The sequence below is a fragment of the Neoarius graeffei genome, chromosome 21 (assembly GCF_027579695.1).
Source record: "Neoarius graeffei isolate fNeoGra1 chromosome 21, fNeoGra1.pri, whole genome shotgun sequence".
Lineage (NCBI taxonomy): Eukaryota > Metazoa > Chordata > Actinopteri > Siluriformes > Ariidae > Neoarius > Neoarius graeffei.
The window spans coordinates 38,279,256-38,298,762 of record NC_083589.1 but is presented as its reverse complement, the minus strand read 5'-3'; the positions used below and the strand labels follow the sequence as shown (position 1 = coordinate 38,298,762).

Here is a 19,507-nt window from a genome sequence, read left to right as displayed (position 1 = left end):
GACTAATTACCATTCGGTTTATTGAGGTGCACAGCAGTACATACATAGTTGCAACAACTCACATAAAACAAAACAAAGACTGATATTCGGTTGGTTGAGCTGCGCAGACTGCACAGGTTGCGAGCTCGAGCTTGGTTGCTATGGTTACCCACAACAAGTTTGACAGGCATATCGGGGTTGGTTTGCTGGCAGCTTTGTCCCCCCCAGTTTTTTGTCCCCCCCAGTTCAAAAAACGTATCTGCACCCCTGATCATAATGTTTCCTTTCCATAGTAAAACCGACAATAGGCTGGTTATATTCCAAAAATAGTGGATGGCATTGCTAATGTTGAAGTAGCAACCTGTTGGTACTGTAACATAATGGTAACTAGTCTGTTATTCGGTTGGCTAATCATGCAAGCAAGTTAGCTCGCCAACCTGACGTGATCAGTCCTCCTACCATTCTACATCCAACAGGCCAGAAAGGAATACTAAGCAAAACAAATAATGTTTGAATTGAATTGTTCAATAACACACAGTGCACACAGGCAAGCTACGAGATTTCGGTGCAACATTTCACTTTCATATTTCGTGTACAATGCTTTGTGTGTGGTCAGGGCGATGTAAACGACATGACTGTGTGTATTGACCTTTTTTGTTTGTCTCAGTTTTAATGCAGCATTATTCTAAGCATTCAATTTGATACACTTCCTTTAAATAAAACATCTGGGTTGAGATGTACATATATCCTTGTTTCCTCTTCTTTTTCATTTTTGCACAACACAATGGAGGCAGAAAACACCCATTGTTAAAAGTAACGTTTTACTTTTACTCAAAGTACATTTTAAATGATCTACTTTTTACTTTTACTTGAGTAGATTTTTTGTCTGGTAACTTTACTTGTACTTAAGTAAAATTTCATCAGAGTAACAGTACTTGTACTTGAGTATAATATTTTAGTACTCTTTCCACCTCTGTTAACTGGTGACTCTAAATTGACCGTAGGTATGAATGTGAGTGTGAATGGTTGTCTGTGTCTATGTGTCAGCCCTGTGATGACCTGGCGACTTGTCCAGGGTGTACCCCACCTTTCGCCTGTAGTCAGCTGGGATAGGCTACAGCTTGCCTGCGACCCTGTAGAACAGGATAAAGTGGCTACAGATAATGAGATGAGATGAAAATCAACCTGAATAGAATAATAATATTAAAGCGTATGAAACAATGAATTGTGTAGTGAATTTTGCATCAATAAATTGCTGCATTGTCTTGTGACAGTGATACCAATGATGAGATGCGCACTGCAGTTACAAATACATATTTATTCCTCTCTCTAACACTGCATGCCATGCAGCAGAAACACCACAACATTTATTGTGATAGGATTCTGCTGGGTGCCTGGTGGACAGGAGTGAACCAGCACTTTCACCTTACACCATTACTATATCGTTACTACTGAACATAAAAACTAATCGATATCGATCCAGGGTAGATTTAGATTATCCAAAACTAAGGAAAAATGCACATAATTGCTATTGAACCATACAATAATTATGTTTACACAAATGTGTAGAGTTAAAAAAAAAAACGCTCGGGGTCAAAGAAAAAAAAGCATACAATGCAAAAGATACACTGCCTGCTATAAATCCCCCCCCATCAATATTTTCCACAAAATGTTTTAGTAAATAATCCCACATTATTTTGAAAAAACAAATTAAAAATAAGTGCTGGATAAAAACCCATCTATCTTATGTAAATAAAGATAGAAATTTCATTGTCCGGTGGTCAAGTGTTAATGAGATACAGTATGTTGCCTTGCACTTACGATCACGTTCCCTGTGCTGGTGCACGTTCGTCGTTCATACGCATGTCATACGGTTGCAAAAACCATCAAAAATCAGGTCAATGCGTTAGAGAATATGATAAAGTAGAGAGCTTCATTATCATTTACAGTAGCTACCTGGCAAACCTGCTATCAGTTACTGTATACTGCGCATTTACAAGGTACAGTGGTGCTTGAAAGTTTGTGAACCCTTTAGAATTTTCTATATTTCTGCATAAATATGACCTAAAACAACATCAGATTTTCACACAAATCCTAAAAGTAGATAAAGAGAACCCAGTTAAACAAATGAGACAAAGATGTTATACTTGGTCATTTATTTATTGAGGAAAATGATCCAATATTACATATCTGTGAGTGGCAAAAGTATGTGAACCTTTGCTTTCAGTATCTGGTGTGACCCCCTTGTGCAGCAATAACTGCAACTAAACGTTTCCGGTAACTGTTGATCAGTCCTGCACACCGGCTTGGAGGATTTTTAGCCCATTCCTCCGTACAGAACAGCTTCAACTCTGGGATGTTGGTGGGTTTCCTCACATGTGGTGGGGTTGATAACCAACAGCGATGAGGCAGCCTACAGAGAGGAAGTTCAGGCCCTCACATCTTGGTGTCAGAACAATGACTTGCTCCTCAACACCAACAAAACAAAGGAGCTTGTCATTGACTTCAGCAAACGACCGGATAAAACAAATGCCAGCCTGGTGATCCCTGGAGAGGAGGTGGAACAGATGGGGACCTTCAAGTATGTCGGTGTTCACCTCTCAGAGGACCTGACATGAGGAGTGAACACCAGAGAGATGTTGAAGAAGGCCCAGCAGAGACTCTTCTTCCTGCGATCCCTGAGGAAAACTGGGCTCTCACAGAAGCTCCTCACCAACTTCTACCAGTGCACCATACAAAGTGTTCTGAGCTATGGATGCATAGTGTGGTTCTCCAGCTGCACCTCAGAGGAGAGGAAAGATCTGAAGCGGATCATCAAGACTGCATCTAAAATTATTGGTACCCCTCTCCAATCCCTGGAACAGATCTAATCTGGCAGGCTGAGAAACAGAGCCACAAAAATTAGGATTGACTGCACTCACCCCGGACAATGTCTTTTTGACACCCTTCCCTCTGGAAGGCTTAGGGTCATAAAGTCACAAACAGCAAGACACCAAAATAGTTTCTTCCCCAGGGCTGTAAAAACTCTGCTGGAGGCCTGATCCGGACTTGGACTCTCACTCTGCACCTTGCTGTGTTTTGCTAGGTTAAATAATTACATACTACAATTTATACTGCTGCTTATATGCCATTATGCTGCTTTTAAAAGGTTGTGTGTGTGTGTGTAAAATATACACATAATTTTTTTTATTTATTGATATGCTGCTGTGATCTGAGCCCTCAAACAGCGTTTCGTTGTATAGTAATGTGCAATGACAATAAAGAATCAATCAATCAATGAACTGCTCACTTCAGGTCCTTCCACAACATTTTGATTGGATTAAGGTCAGGACTTTGACTTGACCATTCCAAAGCATTAACTTTATTCTTCTTTAACCATTCTTTGGTAGAACGACTTGTGTGCTTAGGGTCGTTGTCTTGCTGCATGACCCACCTTCTCTTGAGATTCAGTTCATGGACAGATGTCCTGACATTTTCCTTTCGAATTCGCTGGTATAATTCAGAATTCATTGTTCCATCAATCATGGCAAGCCATCCTGGCCCAGATGCAACAAAACAGGCCCAAACCATGATACTACCACCACCATGTTTCACAGATGGGATAAGGTTCTTATGCTGGAATGCAGGGTTTTCCTTTCTCCAAACATAACGCTGCTCATTTAAACCAAAAGTTCTATTTTGGTCTCATCCGTCCACAAAACATTTTTCCAATAGCCTTCTGGCTTGTCCACGTGATCTTTAGCAAACTGTAGACGAGCAGCAATGTTCTTTTGGGAGAGCAGTGGCTTTCTCCTTGCAACCCTGCCATGCACACCATTGATGTTCAGTGTTTTCCTGATGGTGGACTCATGAACATTAGCCAATGTGAGAGAGGCCATCAGTTGCTTAGAAGTTACCCTGGGGTCCTTTGTGACCTCACCGACTATTACACGCCTTGCTCTTGGAGTGATCTTTGTTGGTCGACCACTCCTGGGGAGGGTAACAATGGCCTTGAATTTCCTCTATTTGTTCACAATCTGTCTGACTGTGGATTGGTGGAGTCCAAACTCTTTAGAGATGGTTTTGTAACCTTTTCCAGCCTGATGAGCATCAACAACACTTTTTCTGAGGTCCTCAGAAATCTCCTTTGTTTGTGCCATGATACACTTCCACAAACATGTGTTGTGAAGATCAGACTTTGATAGATCCCTGTTCTTTAAATAAAACAGGGTGCCCACTCACACCTGATTGTCGTCCCATTGATTGAAAACACCTGACTCTAATTTCACCTTCAAATTAACTGCTCATCCTAGAGGTTCACATACTTTTGCCACTCACAGATATGTAATATTGGATCACTTTCCTCAATAAATAAATGACCAAGTATAATATTTTTGTCTCGTTTGTTTAACTGGGTTCTCTTTATCTACTTTTAGGACTTGTGTGAAAATCTGATGCTGTTTTAGGTCATATTTATGCAGAAATATAGAAAATTCTAAAGGGTTCACAAACTTTCAAGTACCATTGCAGAGTTGTTAATAAGTACAGATCATTAATAAAATAATTTATATTGGACCTAATCTTTCTTTACTTTTAATTAATAAAATCACCCAAGTAATTATTATAAGCATGGGGATTTTGTTTGTCTATCACTCAACATTATTATTATTATTATTATTCATTCATGGAAAAACATCCACAGCACTGCCAACTCCACCATTCTTCTTCGCATAGAATTTCCTCAGTTAATGTTTCTGCAGCAGTTTTGTGAATAAGCTTTAAAAAGAAACTCTTACAAAGGTAAGATTCTTTCTGAATGTGTCCAGGGAGGGAGGGAAAAGAGAGGAGAAAAAAAACCCTCTGAATTTGCAAATACTTTCACCAAAAGGACCAAAGCATACCATTAAATAGATTTCATTTTTCTTAATGCAGTATTGTATTATTTCTCATTCTCACATACAAATTACTCCAGACCACCAGGACCCAAAATGACTAACTCTAACAAAGAAACTTCTACACAAAATGAAGAGGAGACAGTGTGGTGCGACTATTTTACTTCACAAAGGAAGGAAAAAAAAAATATTTAAAAACCAGACAACATTTTCTTGTTTGAGCAGCAGTGCTTGGGTTTGACACGGTCCCATTTTCCACCGGAATAAAGAGTTACCCATGTTTGCCCGGTACGCAAGTGCAGTTTGTCAAATACGTACAGTAAATACCATGTGGTGGTCAAAATATTTTCAGAGCCATTACTGCCTGCTAGTGGCTGACTTGAGAACGCCAAACACAGTTCACAGGTCTTGGTGTTCTGTTAAAGTTTGTGTGTCCACAGTATCCTCAACAGGTCCTTCCTGACTGTCCCCTGAGGACACAAAATAGGAAAAATTAGTCTCAGTCTGAGAAAGTAATGAGCAAAAGCTGATAATAACAACAACCACCATCTTCATCATCATATGACAAGAGATTTAAAAAAAGTTGGGACGCTGTGTAAAACAAATAAAATAAAAACAATGCAATGATTTGCAAATCCTTTTCGACCTATAGTCAATTGAATAAATATCTTGTCCTTGTATTGCAACGTTCAAACTGGTTAACTTTATTGTTTTATACAAATATACACTCATTCTGAATTTGAATTCTGCTTCACTGGCGTGGCAATGGGCTTTCAATCAAGCATGCTTAAGTTAGGACACTTGGACAGATCAGCAGTTTCTGATCAGATTTCTCTCTTTTTTCCATTTAGGAATTGCTGGATATTTACATGTCTAGCTAATATCATTCAGTGCGTTTACATGCACAGAGAAAATCGAATTTCTGCCGTAGCTCGACTGAAATCGAAGTTCTAAATGCCATGGAAACACCTTAGCTCGGCTGAAATCGAACCGAACTGGATTTCTCGTAATCGAGCTACGCGACCTAGATTATGCGATTGTAGCCGAGCTACTTAGTGCATGTAAACCCTATCGAGCTACGTAGTCGAGCTACTTACTTCAGCACTGCCCCTTCCGGAAGTGACGAGACCACAAGCGGGAAACACAACAGCCTCGGTCGGCATGACAACAGTAGTAGAAACATGCACTTCTGGAGCAATGAGGAGATAGAGTTCATGCTCATTCAGCTTAAGGAGTTGAATATATAAAATATATCTCGACGTTGCTGTCCTCGTCGTCGTTCTTCTTGTGAACACGGAACTGATAACTTTGTTTACACTCTTGAATAGCTCTTCTTCATGACGACAACCGGAAGTGTACCAACACGATGGGGCGTGTAGCGCCACCTGTGGCTCGGGTACACAATGTACCTCACACAACAGCTCGATTTCCTTGTGTGCATGTAGGATTGGATTTCTCTGGCACCCCTGCTGGGACCCTTAGCTCGATTACCGACAGCAGCTCGATTTGGATGTGCATGTAAACGCATTCAGTGAAATATTTTTACATTGTGCCTGTGACCAAAGACTGAAAGTAACTCTGGATTGAAAACCGAAATGTACATGCGACACGTGCTAGATCCGAAATAACAGCCTCAAGTAAATATCTAATAACTTTTCAAGGTTAATTCTAAAAGATACCTGGTTGTGCTTGCTCAACACACACTCCATCATGCTCTTCAAATCCTCCTGCACACTGACACTTATAGCTGCCATTAGTGTTGACACACTCCTGGTGTTCCTCTGTACACACTGCGTCAGGCAGCTCGCACTCGTCCACGTCTGAGAGAAAGAACAAAGCGGTAACATTATCAGATCTATAAAACACAAAACAAACACGCTGACTGAGTTAAAGCTGCCGTCAGAATTCGACGTGTACCTGTACAGGTGCCCTCTTCGTCCTTGTAGCCTTCAGCACAGGCCAGGCAGTTCCCAGGTCCTGGCCCTTTACAGCCTGAACATCTGCTGTCACACACTGTGAATGGGTGGAATGGGTAAACACAGCGAGTCTACACACATGCAAAAATGTATCCAAAGGCGCCAACATTGCTAATAAGAAAATCTTAGCAGGCAGAGAGAAAAAGATCATAATTTCAGTCTTTACTGAAGAAAGACACCATAGTCCTTCCCTCTTTTTTTTCACAAAAGAGGGTCACCAGTTTCCCTAGATAAAGCTGGTGAGAAGTGAAAGTAACCACGACTAAAAGCAAACATGTCTTTCACATCCCACATCCTTTCCCCTTCATTTTATTTCGCATTTAGTCTGATCACTGCTTTAGCTGAGAAAGCAGAAAAGTCTAGCTTTCAGTATTTTCTGCCGTATCAATTTGGCACGGAGTCAAAAATCATAAATACTACAGATAAAGCGGAGCTATTGGAAACTTTGTGTACAATAACAAAAAACTGAAGAAGTGTTTACTCACCGTTGCAGGAATATGAGCCATCCGTGTTAAGGCAGTATTCCTTGTCTTTGCATGGAGGAGGGTCTTTGGAGCACTCGTCAATGTCTGAAACAATGTGAAAGAGAGATGAGAGGAGGAGATCATTTTCGGACACATTAAGGTCCAAGTCTAAACTCTCGTCTAAAGGTGCAGGTGTATGCCGACACTAGCCAGGGATGCCAGCACATCTAAAAGCTCAAAACAGTTGTCAACAAATAGAGTAAAATGAGGATATCTGCATCACCAGTGTTCCTCACCAATGCAGGCTTCCTCCTCATCTTGTTCCCAGCCGTCTCTGCAATCCTTGCAGTCCTTATTAGTGGCTCCAGTGCAGCTCGTGCAAGATGAGTGACACTCTGCACACAGATCACAACTCACAAGCCACTTGCACAAGCTTGATTGTAAGGCAAAGTGTTTAACCCTTTGGTGACTGACCCCTTGAAAATGGTTCCTCCAGGAACGATGACGTTTCAGTTGTCAAGACAACAGAAAAACTAAAATACAAGAGCATTTTGTTTTGTGCACAAGAGCATTGTGACGTATCTTTCTGTTTTTGTATTTTAGTTTTTTCCGTTGTCTTGACAACTGAAAAGTCATCGTTCCTGGAGGAACCATTTTCAAGGGGTCAGTCACCAAAGGGTTTTAAACAGGGTGAATGAATCACTAAATCCACCTAATGTACAATTTGAAATTGTGAACTAAAAAGAGTAATGGAAACGTGAATTTCGAAAACACTCATTCGCAAAAAAAGGTTAGGGAAACGCAGGGAGACTTGGGACAAGTTTTCAGCTTTTGTAGATTGTGTGAAATTCTTCGCAGGTAGCATCACATTCGTATTGCATTAGAGTATTTACTGTACCCTCTTACTACAACATTACCTTCTCATGTATACTGGCCTTCAAGCTTCATTCTTTCGGTCATTATTTTTTTGCAGGGAGACATGAGACAAAAATAAAAACCCTAGCAGTGTTCTCCACAGGCACTTTTAAAGTGGCGCACCGCCACGTTATAATTCTGGCCCACCGCCCTTCCCTTGGCAAAAAAAAAACAACCCCCCATAACTTCTTCAGTATACACCAGATAAATCATAAAGTGTTCGTTTTATTATAATTTTGTAACTATTAACACGCAGGAGACCATTAAACGAATGCATACAGGGCTACCTGAAGTGTCCACGCAATTGCAGTAGAAAACCATCTGCCTGGCAGCATACAGATTGTGACACCGAGCTCTGCAGACTGAGGTCTATCCCTGCGTAAAGTACCCCCTACCAGGGCTCCGCCCCTTGACCCCATTTTATAACCCCTGCCACCACCTTTTATTTTTGTAAAGTGGAGAACACTGCCTAGGCCTACATGTTTAATTTTTATTTATAATCAAAACTTGTAACGTATGAACACACAATGCTGGTACAGCGATAGAAAAACATCAGTTTACCCAAAACCTGACAAGACAAAACAGTTCCAGTCTCAAGAAGGACTGAAATAAGCTTAAATTTTCATGTAGGTACACTCCCACATTTTTAAACAACTTCATATTTTTAAAGCAGCAAAGCAGCACGCACAACTTTATTCATCACACACTTGTGAAATTCCTCTCTGCATTTAACCCATCTGAAGCAGTGAACACACACACATGCATGCAGACACAAACACACGTGAGCAATGAGCACACACACACATACCCAAAGCAGTGGGCAGCCATGCTAACAGCGCCCGGACAGCAGTTGGAAGTTAGGTGCCTCGCTCAAGGGCACCTCAGCCCAAGGGCGTCCCATATTAACCTAACCGCATGTCTTTGAACTGTGGGGGAAACCGGAGCACCCGGAGGAAACCCACGCAGACATGGGGAGAACATGCAAATTCCACACAGAAAGGCCCTCGCCGGCCGCTGGGCTCGAACCCAGGACCTATTTGTAAACCACAAGAAAAAAAAACCCTGTAACATTAACTATCCCAGCTCTCCCCATCTAGCCATTTTGAAAAAAAAAAAAAAATCTTTCAATGTTTCCCCTAGAATTTAAGTGTAATAAATAATACTATATATGGTAACGCTATGCTACATACTTCTCATTATCTCTAGCTGCTTTATCCTGTTCTACAGGGTCGCAGGCAAGCTGGAGCCTATCCCAGCTGACTACGGGCGAAAGGCGGGGTACACCCTGGACAAGTCGCCAGGTCATCACAGGGCTGACACATAGACACAGACAACCATTCACACTCACATTCACACCTACGGTCAATTTAGAGTCACCAGTTAACCTAACCTGCATGTCTTTGGACTGTGGGGGAAACCGGAGCACCCGGAGGAAACCCACGCGGACACGGGGAGAACATGCAAACTCCGCACAGAAAGGCCCTCGCCGGCCACGGGGCTCAAACCCGGACCTTCTTGCTGTGAGGCGACAGCGCTAACCATTACACCACCGTGCCACCCTATGCTACATACTTTCATACGTTAATTCCTAACAAATCCCCAATTCACCAGCGTACATTACACCATAGAATGAAGATGAAGGTGAAGTAGAAAATAAGTTTTGGCTGATAAAAATACTGAACTGCACAGACCTTACGGCAGTGTCCAGCTTCGTGGATCCAAAGGAATTCGGTTACTCTAAGGGGCAACATCTAACTTCTGATAACTTAAAACCTGATTGGTTGAAATTAATTTATGGAAATACAAACTGTCCCAAGTCTCCCCTATACACTTGCATAAGGTGGTTTTTCAGACGATTTGACAAAGCAATATTTTGAGAAATGGAAATTAGAACGTTTTTCGCATTTAAGTCACATGACATGCATCTGAAATGACTGTGCCAACACTTCGGTCTTTTTCATTAGAATGACTATTGCAGGAGGACAAAACCCAGCCTTAAATCACATATCATCACTCAATGGAAACAGACTATTCGCAATTGTATTTTGTCAACTTTTTATTATTTAAAACTTGTTTATTTTGTGCAAAGATGCAATAGAAACCCAGCTACTGTCAAGCATGTTTTTACTTCACGCAACCAACCACTAGAGAAACGAATTAAAAAAAAAAAAATCTAATCCCTGTTGACTTTCACAAAAGAAAACTGTTTAGTTTACTTAAATGTAACTCTTTCAGTTTGGTTCATATGCTCCTTGGTGGCACAAGAATGCACTGTCAGTAGGAACTTTATTTTGCAGGGAGGTTTTTTTGTTTGTTTGGTTTTTTTTTTTGGAGGGGGTTCATTGGGGTGATCAGATGCTAATTAATATCAGTTTACACTGACCTTAATGCTCTTTAAATGATCTGTGCTGCTTACCTTTACATAAGGAGAAGGTGTCGTTCCTCTCCTCATTAAAATATCTCTCAGCACAGTCCAGGCAAAACTCCCCTTCATATCCATGGTCACACGTGCATTTACCGCTTCCTCCTCTCGTCCCGTCACCGTCACATTGACCGTTTCCATGGCAAGGTCTGTCAGATCCTCCGACACAAGCTAGTGAACACAAGTAAATGGAACTTAACTAAAAGGACACCATTAAACAGAGCAGAAGCAATTGTACTGACTTACAGTTACAATCTGGTCCAAATGTTCCTTTAGGGCAGCACACTTTGATTGTTTCAATACAAAACCATTTATGTAGATCCGGGTGGTTTGTTTTCCTGCAACCAGTTAAGATGGAATGAAAGTGAAACATTAGCAACCTATGGAGCGTTACATTTTACAAATTAAACAAATAATATTGCATGTTCTTCAAGAGACAGATCTTGTCGGATGGCACGGTGGTGCAGTGGTTAGCACCATCGCCTCACAGGAAGAAGGTTTTGGGTTCGGACCTGCTGGCTGACCGGAACCTTTCTGTGTGGAGTGTGCATGTTCTCTTCATGCCTGCGTGCTCTAGTTTCCTCCCACAATCCAAAAGACATGTGCATTAGGTTCACTGGCTACTCTAAAATCACGCATAGATGTGAATGGGAATGTGAATGGCTGTCTGACTCTCTGTTACCCCTTTTCCACCAAATCAGTTCCAGGGCTGGTTCGGGGCCAGTGCTGGTGCTGGTTCACAACTCGTTCAACTTGCGAGCCAGCTGAGAAGCAGTTTGCTTTTCCATAGCTCGCGGTGCTAAGGGAAGCCACGTCATTACGTCGCTGTATATGTCAGTTACGTCACTATGTTTGCATAAACCTTGGCGTGAATATCGAAGCAAAAACAATACGGAAGAAGCAGCATCAGCAACAACAACAATAATAATAAATGACTTCGCGTTTGTACAGCTGCTGCTTCTCGTCACTTAAAAGTAGCAATCTTTCGCGGTCTTGTTATTGTTGTTGGTCTTAACAACTCCGACCCCCTGCTGACGTAAGCGGTTCTTTCCTCTGGCCCAGCAGAGAGTTGGTGCTAGCCTGGAACCGGTTTTTCTGGCCCCAGAGCCAGTTCTTTGTCAGTGGAAACAGAAAACCCGGTTCCAAACTAAGCACTGGCCCCGAACCAGCCCTGGAACTGCTTTGGTGGAAAAGGGGCATGTGTTAGCCCTGTGATATACTGGCAACCTGTCCAAGGTGTACCCACTTCTCTTGCCTGATGTCAGCTGGGATTGGCTCCAGCTCACCCACAATGAATAAGCAGTATAGAAAATGAATGATCTCAAGTCCTGACCTCTTGAACCACCATGTCTCAAAGTGCTCCTCATATTCTTCTACCATGTGGTTACACTCGAAACTACTGCTCTCACACAAGCCCTCCAGAATCTCCACCAACCGAATCTCACTGGAAACACATCATAGACAGCGTCACTCAAGGATGTCACAGCATACAAACAAACAATGCGTGTTAACTCTGAATAAAGTAACAGCAGTATACACACCTTCACATGCATGCATGCATGCAAACTCAACCTTTAAAATGTGCATTGCAGAAAAGGGCTTAATCAAATCTGTAGTGAACTCAACCTCACCTGGTCTCATACTTTGACAGTTTTCTTTCTTCCCATGCTGTATTTCCACCACCAAAATTTTTCTTGGCTGTTTTTTCAAACCCCTGCATGGATAAAAACAGCAAAGAAACAGACTTAAAAACAGTTTCTTTCCCTGGGCTATCAGGTCCCTGAACTCATAAGAGAGTGTATACTAGTGTAATGTGTAAATGATGTAAATATGCATTCCTTTCTTATTTCTATTTTACTCCTTTCTTATTCTTATTTTACTGTTTTTTTTTATTTCTTTTTTATATTTATTATGCACCGGCCAGAGAAGCACTGCAATTTCATTGTATACCTGATGTGCAACGACAATAAAAAGATTCTATTCTATTAGCCATCAGATAATCTATTGTTCATTTTAGTGACTAAACAGTCACTTAATGCTCTTCCTGAGCACTTACACTGTGAACACAGAACCTACCTTGTTGAAATTATCAGTTATTTGTTTACATGTGGTACACAGGGATCCCAAATCCTTTGCGTTACCATATCCAAAGGATAAAACAAAAATAAGACAAAAAAAGAGCAGACTGGCCATGTGAGACAGTGGCATGTTTAGAGAAGCTGCCCAACTACCAAACTCCAAAAATCATGATAGATTAAAAAAAAAAAAGTAGTATAAAGGAAGAAAAGCAAACAAAGCCAAAACGTTTTACAGCATCAACTCCCTGTTAACACATAGCTTCCATTATCATCAGGAAACTGAACCCGCTAGTGGACTGCTATGTATATTCAGGGCTATGCAAAGCTTCACAACTCTGAAGTCTCATGCCGGCTAACAACACCGTTCCACTTCCGCATTAGTTCCCGTGTTACGATTGTGGCTTCTTCTGATTGGATGACTGTCCCGATCAGTCAACGTGAGAACCAATGGGATTCCGCCACGCGCGGGCCCTCCATTTCAAACCGCGTGCGAGGCGTTGGGTTGGTCACAAAACATGCAGATTTACACACCTTCAGCTCTCAGGGCTGCTTTAGCAAAACATATAAACTGTGGAAATATTCGACTTATAAGTATTCATAATCGTTATAATAACAAAGGTGGAAGATATAATTCTCAATAAGACCAGGATTTAAACAGAAACTATTCTTTAGAACATTCCATCTACAACCCCGATTCCAAAAAAGTTGGGACAAAGTACAAATTGTAAATAAAAACGGAATGCAATAATTTACAAATCTCAAAAACTGATATTGTATTCACAATAGAACATAGACAACATATCAAATGTCGAAAGTGAGACATTTTGAAATTTCATGCCAAATATTGGCTCATGGTGGCACGGTGGTGTAGTGGTTAGTGCTGTCGCCTCACAGCAAGAAGGTCCTGGGTTCGAGCCCCGGGGCCGGCGAGGGCCTTTCTGTGTGGAGTTTGCATGTTCTCCCCGTGTCCGCGTGGGTTTCCTCCGGGTGCTCCGGTTTCCCCCACAGTCCAAAGACATGCAGGTTAGGTTAACTGGTGACTCTAAATTGAGCGTAGGTGTGAATGTGAGTGTGAATGGTTGTCTGTGTCTATGTGTCAGCCCTGTGATGACCTGGCGACTTGTCCGGGGTGTACCCCGCCTTTCGCCCGTAGTCAGCTGGGATAGGCTCCAGCTTGCCTGCGACCCTGTAGAAGGATAAAGCGGCTAGAGATAATGAGATGAGATGAAATATTGGCTCATTTGAAATTTCATGACAACAACACATCTCAAAAAAGTTGGGACAGGGGCAATAAGAGGCTGGAAAAGTTAAAGGTACAAAAAAGGAACAGCTGGAGGACCAAATTGCAACTCATTAGGTCAATTGGCAATAGGTCATTAACATGACTGGGCATAAAAAGAGCATCTTGGAGAGGCAGCGGCTCTCAGAAATAAAGATGGGAAGAGGATCACCAATCCCCCTAATTCTGCGCCAACAAATAGTGGAGCAATATCAGAAAGGAGTTCGACAGTGTAAAATTGCAAAGAGTTTGAACATATCATCATCTACAGTGCATAATATCATCAAAAGATTCAGAGAATCTGGAAGAATCTCTGTGCGTAAGGGTCAAGGCTGGAAAACCATACTGGGTGCCCGTGATCTTCGGGCCCTTAGACGGCACTGCATCACACAGGCAGTTTCTGTATTGGAAATCACAAAATGGGCTCAGGAATATTTCCAGAGAACATTATCTGTGAACACAATTCACCGTGCCATCCGCCGTTGCCAGCTAAATCTCTATAGTTCAAAGAAGAAGCCGTATCTAAAGATAATCCAGAAGCGCACACGTCTTCTCAGGGCCAAGGCTCATTTAAAATGGACTGTGGCAAAGTAGAAAACTGTTCTGTGGTCAGACAAATCAAAATTTGAAGTTCTTTATGGAAATCAGGGACGCCGTGTCATTCGGACTAAAGAGGAGAAGGACGACCCAAGTTGTTATCAGCGCTCAGTTCAGAAGCCTGCATCTCTGATGGTATGGGGTTGCATTAGTGTGTACGGCATGGGCAGCTTACACATCTGGAAAGACACCATCAATGCTGAAAGGTATATCCAGGTTCTAGAGCAACATATGCTCCCATCCAGACGACGTCTCTTTCAGGGAAGACCTTGCATTTTCCAACATGACAATGCCAAACCACATACTGCATCAATTACAGAATCATGGCTGCGTAGAAGAAGGGTCCGGGTACTGAACTGACCAGCCTGCAGTCCAGATCTTTCATCCATAGAAAACATTTGGCGCATTGTAAAACGGAAGATACAACAAAAAAGACCTAAGACAGTTGAGCAACGAGAATCCTACATTAGACAAGAATGGGTTAACATTCCTATCCCTAAACTTGAGCAACTTGTCTCCTCAGTCCCCAGACGTTGACAGACTGTTGTAAAGAGAAAAGGGGATGTCTCTCAGTGGTAAACATGGCCTTGTCCCAACTTTTTTGAGATATGCTGTTGTCATGAAATTTAAAATCACCTAATTTTTCTCTTTAAATGATACATTTTCTCAGTTTAAACATTTGATATGTCATCTATGTTCTATTCTGAATAAAATATGGAATTTTGAAACTTCCACATCATTGCATTCCGTTTTTATTTACAATTTGTACTTTGTCCCAACTTTTTTGGAATTGGGGTTGTACTTCAGGAGTCTTGGATTATTTATTAACTAACCATTTTCAAGCTCAATACACATTAAAAAAAACAAAGTTAATAATAATTTAAAAAAAGTTGAGACAGCAAGAAGGTCCTGGGTTCGCAGCCACCGAGGGCCTTTCTGTGCGGAGTTTGCCTGTTCTCCCCGTGTCCGCGTGGGTTTCCTCCGGGTGCTCTGGTTTCCCCCACAGTCCAAAGACATGCAGGTTAGGCTAATTGGTGGCTCTAAATTGACTGTAGGTGTGAATGTGAGTGTGAATAGTTGTTTGTGTCTCTGTGTTAGCCCTGTGATAACCTGGCGACTTGTCCAGGGTGTACCCCGCCTTTCGCCCATAGTCAGCTGGGATAGGCTCCAGCTTGCCTGCGACCCTGTAGGACAGGATAAGCGGCTACAGATAATGGATGGATGGATGGATGATAATTTGCAAATCATGGAAACCCTAGATTTAATTGACAATAGTACAAAGGCAACATATCAAATGTTGAAACTGAGAACATTTTTGGGTTTTTTTTGACAAATCTATGCTCATTCTGAATTTGATGTCAGCAACACGTTTCAAAAAAGTTGGGACATGGTCATGTTTACCACTGTGTTGCATCACCTCTACTTTTAACAACACTCTATAAATGTTTGGGAACTGAGAAGACCAGTTGCTGTAGTTTTGAAAGTGAAATGTTGTCCCATTCTTGCCTGATATACAATTTCAGTTGCTCAACAGTTCGGGGTCTCCTTTGTCATATTTTACACTTCATAATGCACCAAATGTTTTAAATGGGAGACAGGTCTGGACTGCAGGCAGGCCAGTTTAGCACCCAGACTCTTTTACTACAGAGCCATGCAGTTTTAAGATGTGCAGAACGTGGTTTGGCATTGTCTTGCTGAAAGAAGGAGGGCCTTCCTTGAAAAAGATCTTGTCTGGATGGCAGCATATTGCTCTGAAACTTGTATATATCATTCAGCATTAATGATGCCTTCCCAGATGTACAAGCTACCCATGTCATGTGCACTAAGGCACCCTCATACTATCACAGATGCTGGATTTTGAACTGTGCACTGATAACAAGTCAGATGGTCCCTCTCCTCTTTAGCCTGGAGGACGTGGTGTCTATGATTTCTAAAAAGAATTTCAAATTTCAATTTGTCGGATCACAGGACCATTTTCCATTTCGCCTCAGTCCATCGTAAAAGAGCTTCAGCCCAGAGAAGATGGCGGTATTTCTGGATATTGTTTATACCTGGTTTTAACTTGCATTTGTGGATGCAGTAATGAACTGTTTTCACAGATGATGGTTTTCTGAAGTGTTCCTGAACCCATACAGTGATTTCCACTACAGACACACGTCTGCTTTTAATGAAGTGTCGCCTGAGGGCCTGAAGATCACAGGCATCCAATGTCAGTTTTCAGCCTTGTCTCTTGCCTACAGAGATTTCCCCAGATTCTCTGAATCTTTAAATGATATTATGTACCATAGATCCCACCACGAGTTGGCCTAGTGGTTAGCGTGTCCGCCTCTCGATCGGGAGATTGCAAGTTCTACTCATGGTCAGGTAATACCAAAGACCATAATAAAAATGGTACCTACTGCCATCTAGCAAGGCACACTGCAATACAGATGCGAGTGAGGAGTCAAACTCTCGCGGTTACCAGAGAACCAGCCCCCCACTGTAACCCTAGCTATGCGAGAAGCCGAAGGCTACGGAAATGGAGATTGGCGCCACCCTATGCGCCACATGCCATGGGAAGGACTTTGATTGATGTACCACAGATGATGTGATGCCCAAATTCTTTGCAATTTTACATTGAGGAATGTTATTCATAAATTGTTGCACTGTTTCCCCATGCAGTCTTTCACAGAGCAGTGAACCCATCCCCATCTTTATTTCCGAGAGACTCTGTCTCTTTGGGATGCTCTTTTTATACCCAATCATGTTACTGACCTGCTGCCAATTAAACAAATTATTATTTTTTTTAACATTACACAACTTTTCCAGTCTTTTGCTGCCCCTGTCCTAACAATTGTTTCAATAAATAATGAGTTCTCAGTTTCAACATTTCATACATTGTCTTTGTAATGTTTTAAAAAAATAACAGGGTTGCCGTTATTTACAAATCATAGCATTCTGTTTTTATTTACAGTTTACACAGTGTCCCAAAGTTTTTGGAAACAGGGTTGTAATAAACGGGCGGCATGGTGGTGTAGTGGTCAGCACTGTCGCCTCACAGCAAGAAGGTCCTGGGTTCGAGCCCAGTGGCCGACGAGGGCCTTGCTGTTTGGAGTTTGCATGTTCTCCGCGGGTTTCCTCCGGGTGCTCCGGTTTCCCCAACAGTCCAAAGACATGCAGGTTAGGTTAATTCTTCTTCTTCTTTTGGCTGCTCCCAATTAGGGGTTGCCACAGCGGATCTTTCGTCTCCATTGCTCACTGTTTTCCGCATTCTTCTCTACCACACCTGACAATTTCATGTCTTCTCTCACCACATCCATATCTCCTCTTTGGCCTTCCTCATTTTCATTTGCCTGGCAGCTCCATCCTCAACATTCTCCTTCCAACATGCTCTGCATCTCTTCTCAGGATGTGCCCATACCATCTCAGTCTCATCTCTCTGAGCTTAATTCCCAAGCTCTCCACATGTGCTGTTCCTCTGATGTGCTCGTTCCTTATCCTGTCCAACCTCCCATCGCAAACCTTAACATCCTCAACTCCGCCACCTCCAACTTTGCCTCCTGTCTCTTTGTTAAGGGTACGGTCTCCAATCCATACATCACAGCTGATCTCACTACTGTCTTATACATCTTACCTTTCACTTTTGCTGGGTCTTTCCTATCACAAATGACTCCTGAAATCCTTCTCCAACTGCTCCACCCTGCCTGCACTCTCTTTCTCACCTCACTATCGCAGCCCCCATTTTCCTGCACAGTTGACCCCAGGCACTTGAATTCCCCAACTTTCTTTACATCTACTCCTTGTGTCTTCACTACACTCTCATCCCCATTCTCACTGATGCACATGTACTCTGTTTTGCTACTGCTCACCTTCATTCCTCTTCGTTCCAATGCATACCTCCATCTCTCCAAACCCAACTCAACCTCCTTTCTACTTTCACCACATATCACAATCTCATCTGCAAACATCATGTTCCATGGTGACTCTTGCATCACTTTGTCCATCAAGCTACCCATCACTATGGCAAAAAAGAAAGGACTCAAAGCAGATCCTTGATGGAGTCCCACCTTCACCTTGAACCATTCAGTTGTTCCAACTGCACACCTCACTGCTGTTTCACTGTTCTCATACATGTCTTGCACCACTCGAATATACTTCTCATACACTCCACACTTTCTCATACAATACCATAACTCATCTCTCGGCACTCTATCTTATGCCTTCTCCAGGTCTACAAACACACAATGTAGCTTTCTCTGGCCTTCTCTGTGCTTCTCCATTAAAATTCTTAAAGCAAAAATTGCATCCGACGTGCTCTTCCTTGGCATAAACCCATACTGCTGTTCACAGATTGCTACCTCTCTTCTCAATCTCGCCTCCAATACCCTTTCCCATAGCTTCATGGTGTGGCTCATCAATTTTATTCCTCTGTAATTACTGCAGCTCTGTACATCTCCCTTATTCTTGTATATTGGGACTAGCACACTCTCCATTCATTTGGCATTTTCTCATTCTCTAGGATCTTATTAAACAATCTCATTAGGAACTCCACAGCCGTCTCACCCAAACATCTCCAAGCCTCAATCAGGATACCATCTGGTCCGACTGCTTTCCCAGTCTTCATTCTTTTCATGGCTGCCCTCACCTCATCCTTACTAACCAACTCTGCTTCCTGATTTGCTGTCTCCAATGAATCTGACCTTTTCTCTCTTGGATTCTCCTCATTTAATAAATCCTCAAAGTACTCTTTCCACCTTCTTAATACACTCTCTTTGTTTGTCAGCACATTTCCATTTCCATCTTTCATCACTCTTACCTGCTGTACATCCCTCACTTCCCTGTTTCTCTGCCTAGCTAGTCTGTACAGGTCTTTCTCTCCTTCTTTGGTCTCCAGTCTTTCGTACAACTCCTGGTATGCATCTGCTTTCGCCTTCGCTACCACTCTTT

General features: G+C 42.1%; 1 protein-coding gene across 1 annotated transcript; it reads right to left on the bottom strand.

The window, feature by feature from the left end:
• Nucleotides 1-4,866: 4,866 nt before the first annotated feature.
• On the bottom strand, nt 4,867-13,066 carry creld2 (cysteine-rich with EGF-like domains 2). Its single transcript, XM_060903624.1, has 10 exons — nt 12,704-13,066; nt 12,259-12,341; nt 11,961-12,071; nt 10,874-10,965; nt 10,622-10,798; nt 7,587-7,685; nt 7,312-7,395; nt 6,768-6,863; nt 6,530-6,670; nt 4,867-5,320 (listed from the first exon to the last, which is right to left on the bottom strand). The coding sequence occupies exons 1-10, from the start codon at nt 12,833-12,835 to the stop codon at nt 5,250-5,252; spliced, it is 1,086 nt and encodes a 361-aa protein (XP_060759607.1). The 5' UTR covers nt 12,836-13,066; the 3' UTR covers nt 4,867-5,249.
• Between the last annotated feature and the right edge of the window lie 6,441 nt (nt 13,067-19,507).

Bases quoted from the DNA above. Each gene is read 5' to 3' on its own strand.
- creld2 (XM_060903624.1), bottom strand. From the start codon at position 12,835: ATGCCACTGTCTCACATGGCCAGTCTGCTCTTTTTTTGTCTTATTTTT. The intron at 12,342-12,703 runs GTAGGTTCTGTG...TTATCCATGCAG, and splicing joins TAACTGATAATTTCAACAAG to GGGTTTGAAAAAACAGCCAA. The intron at 6,864-7,311 runs GTGAGTAAACAC...ACCCATTCACAG, and splicing joins TGGCTCATATTCCTGCAACG to TGTGTGACAGCAGATGTTCA.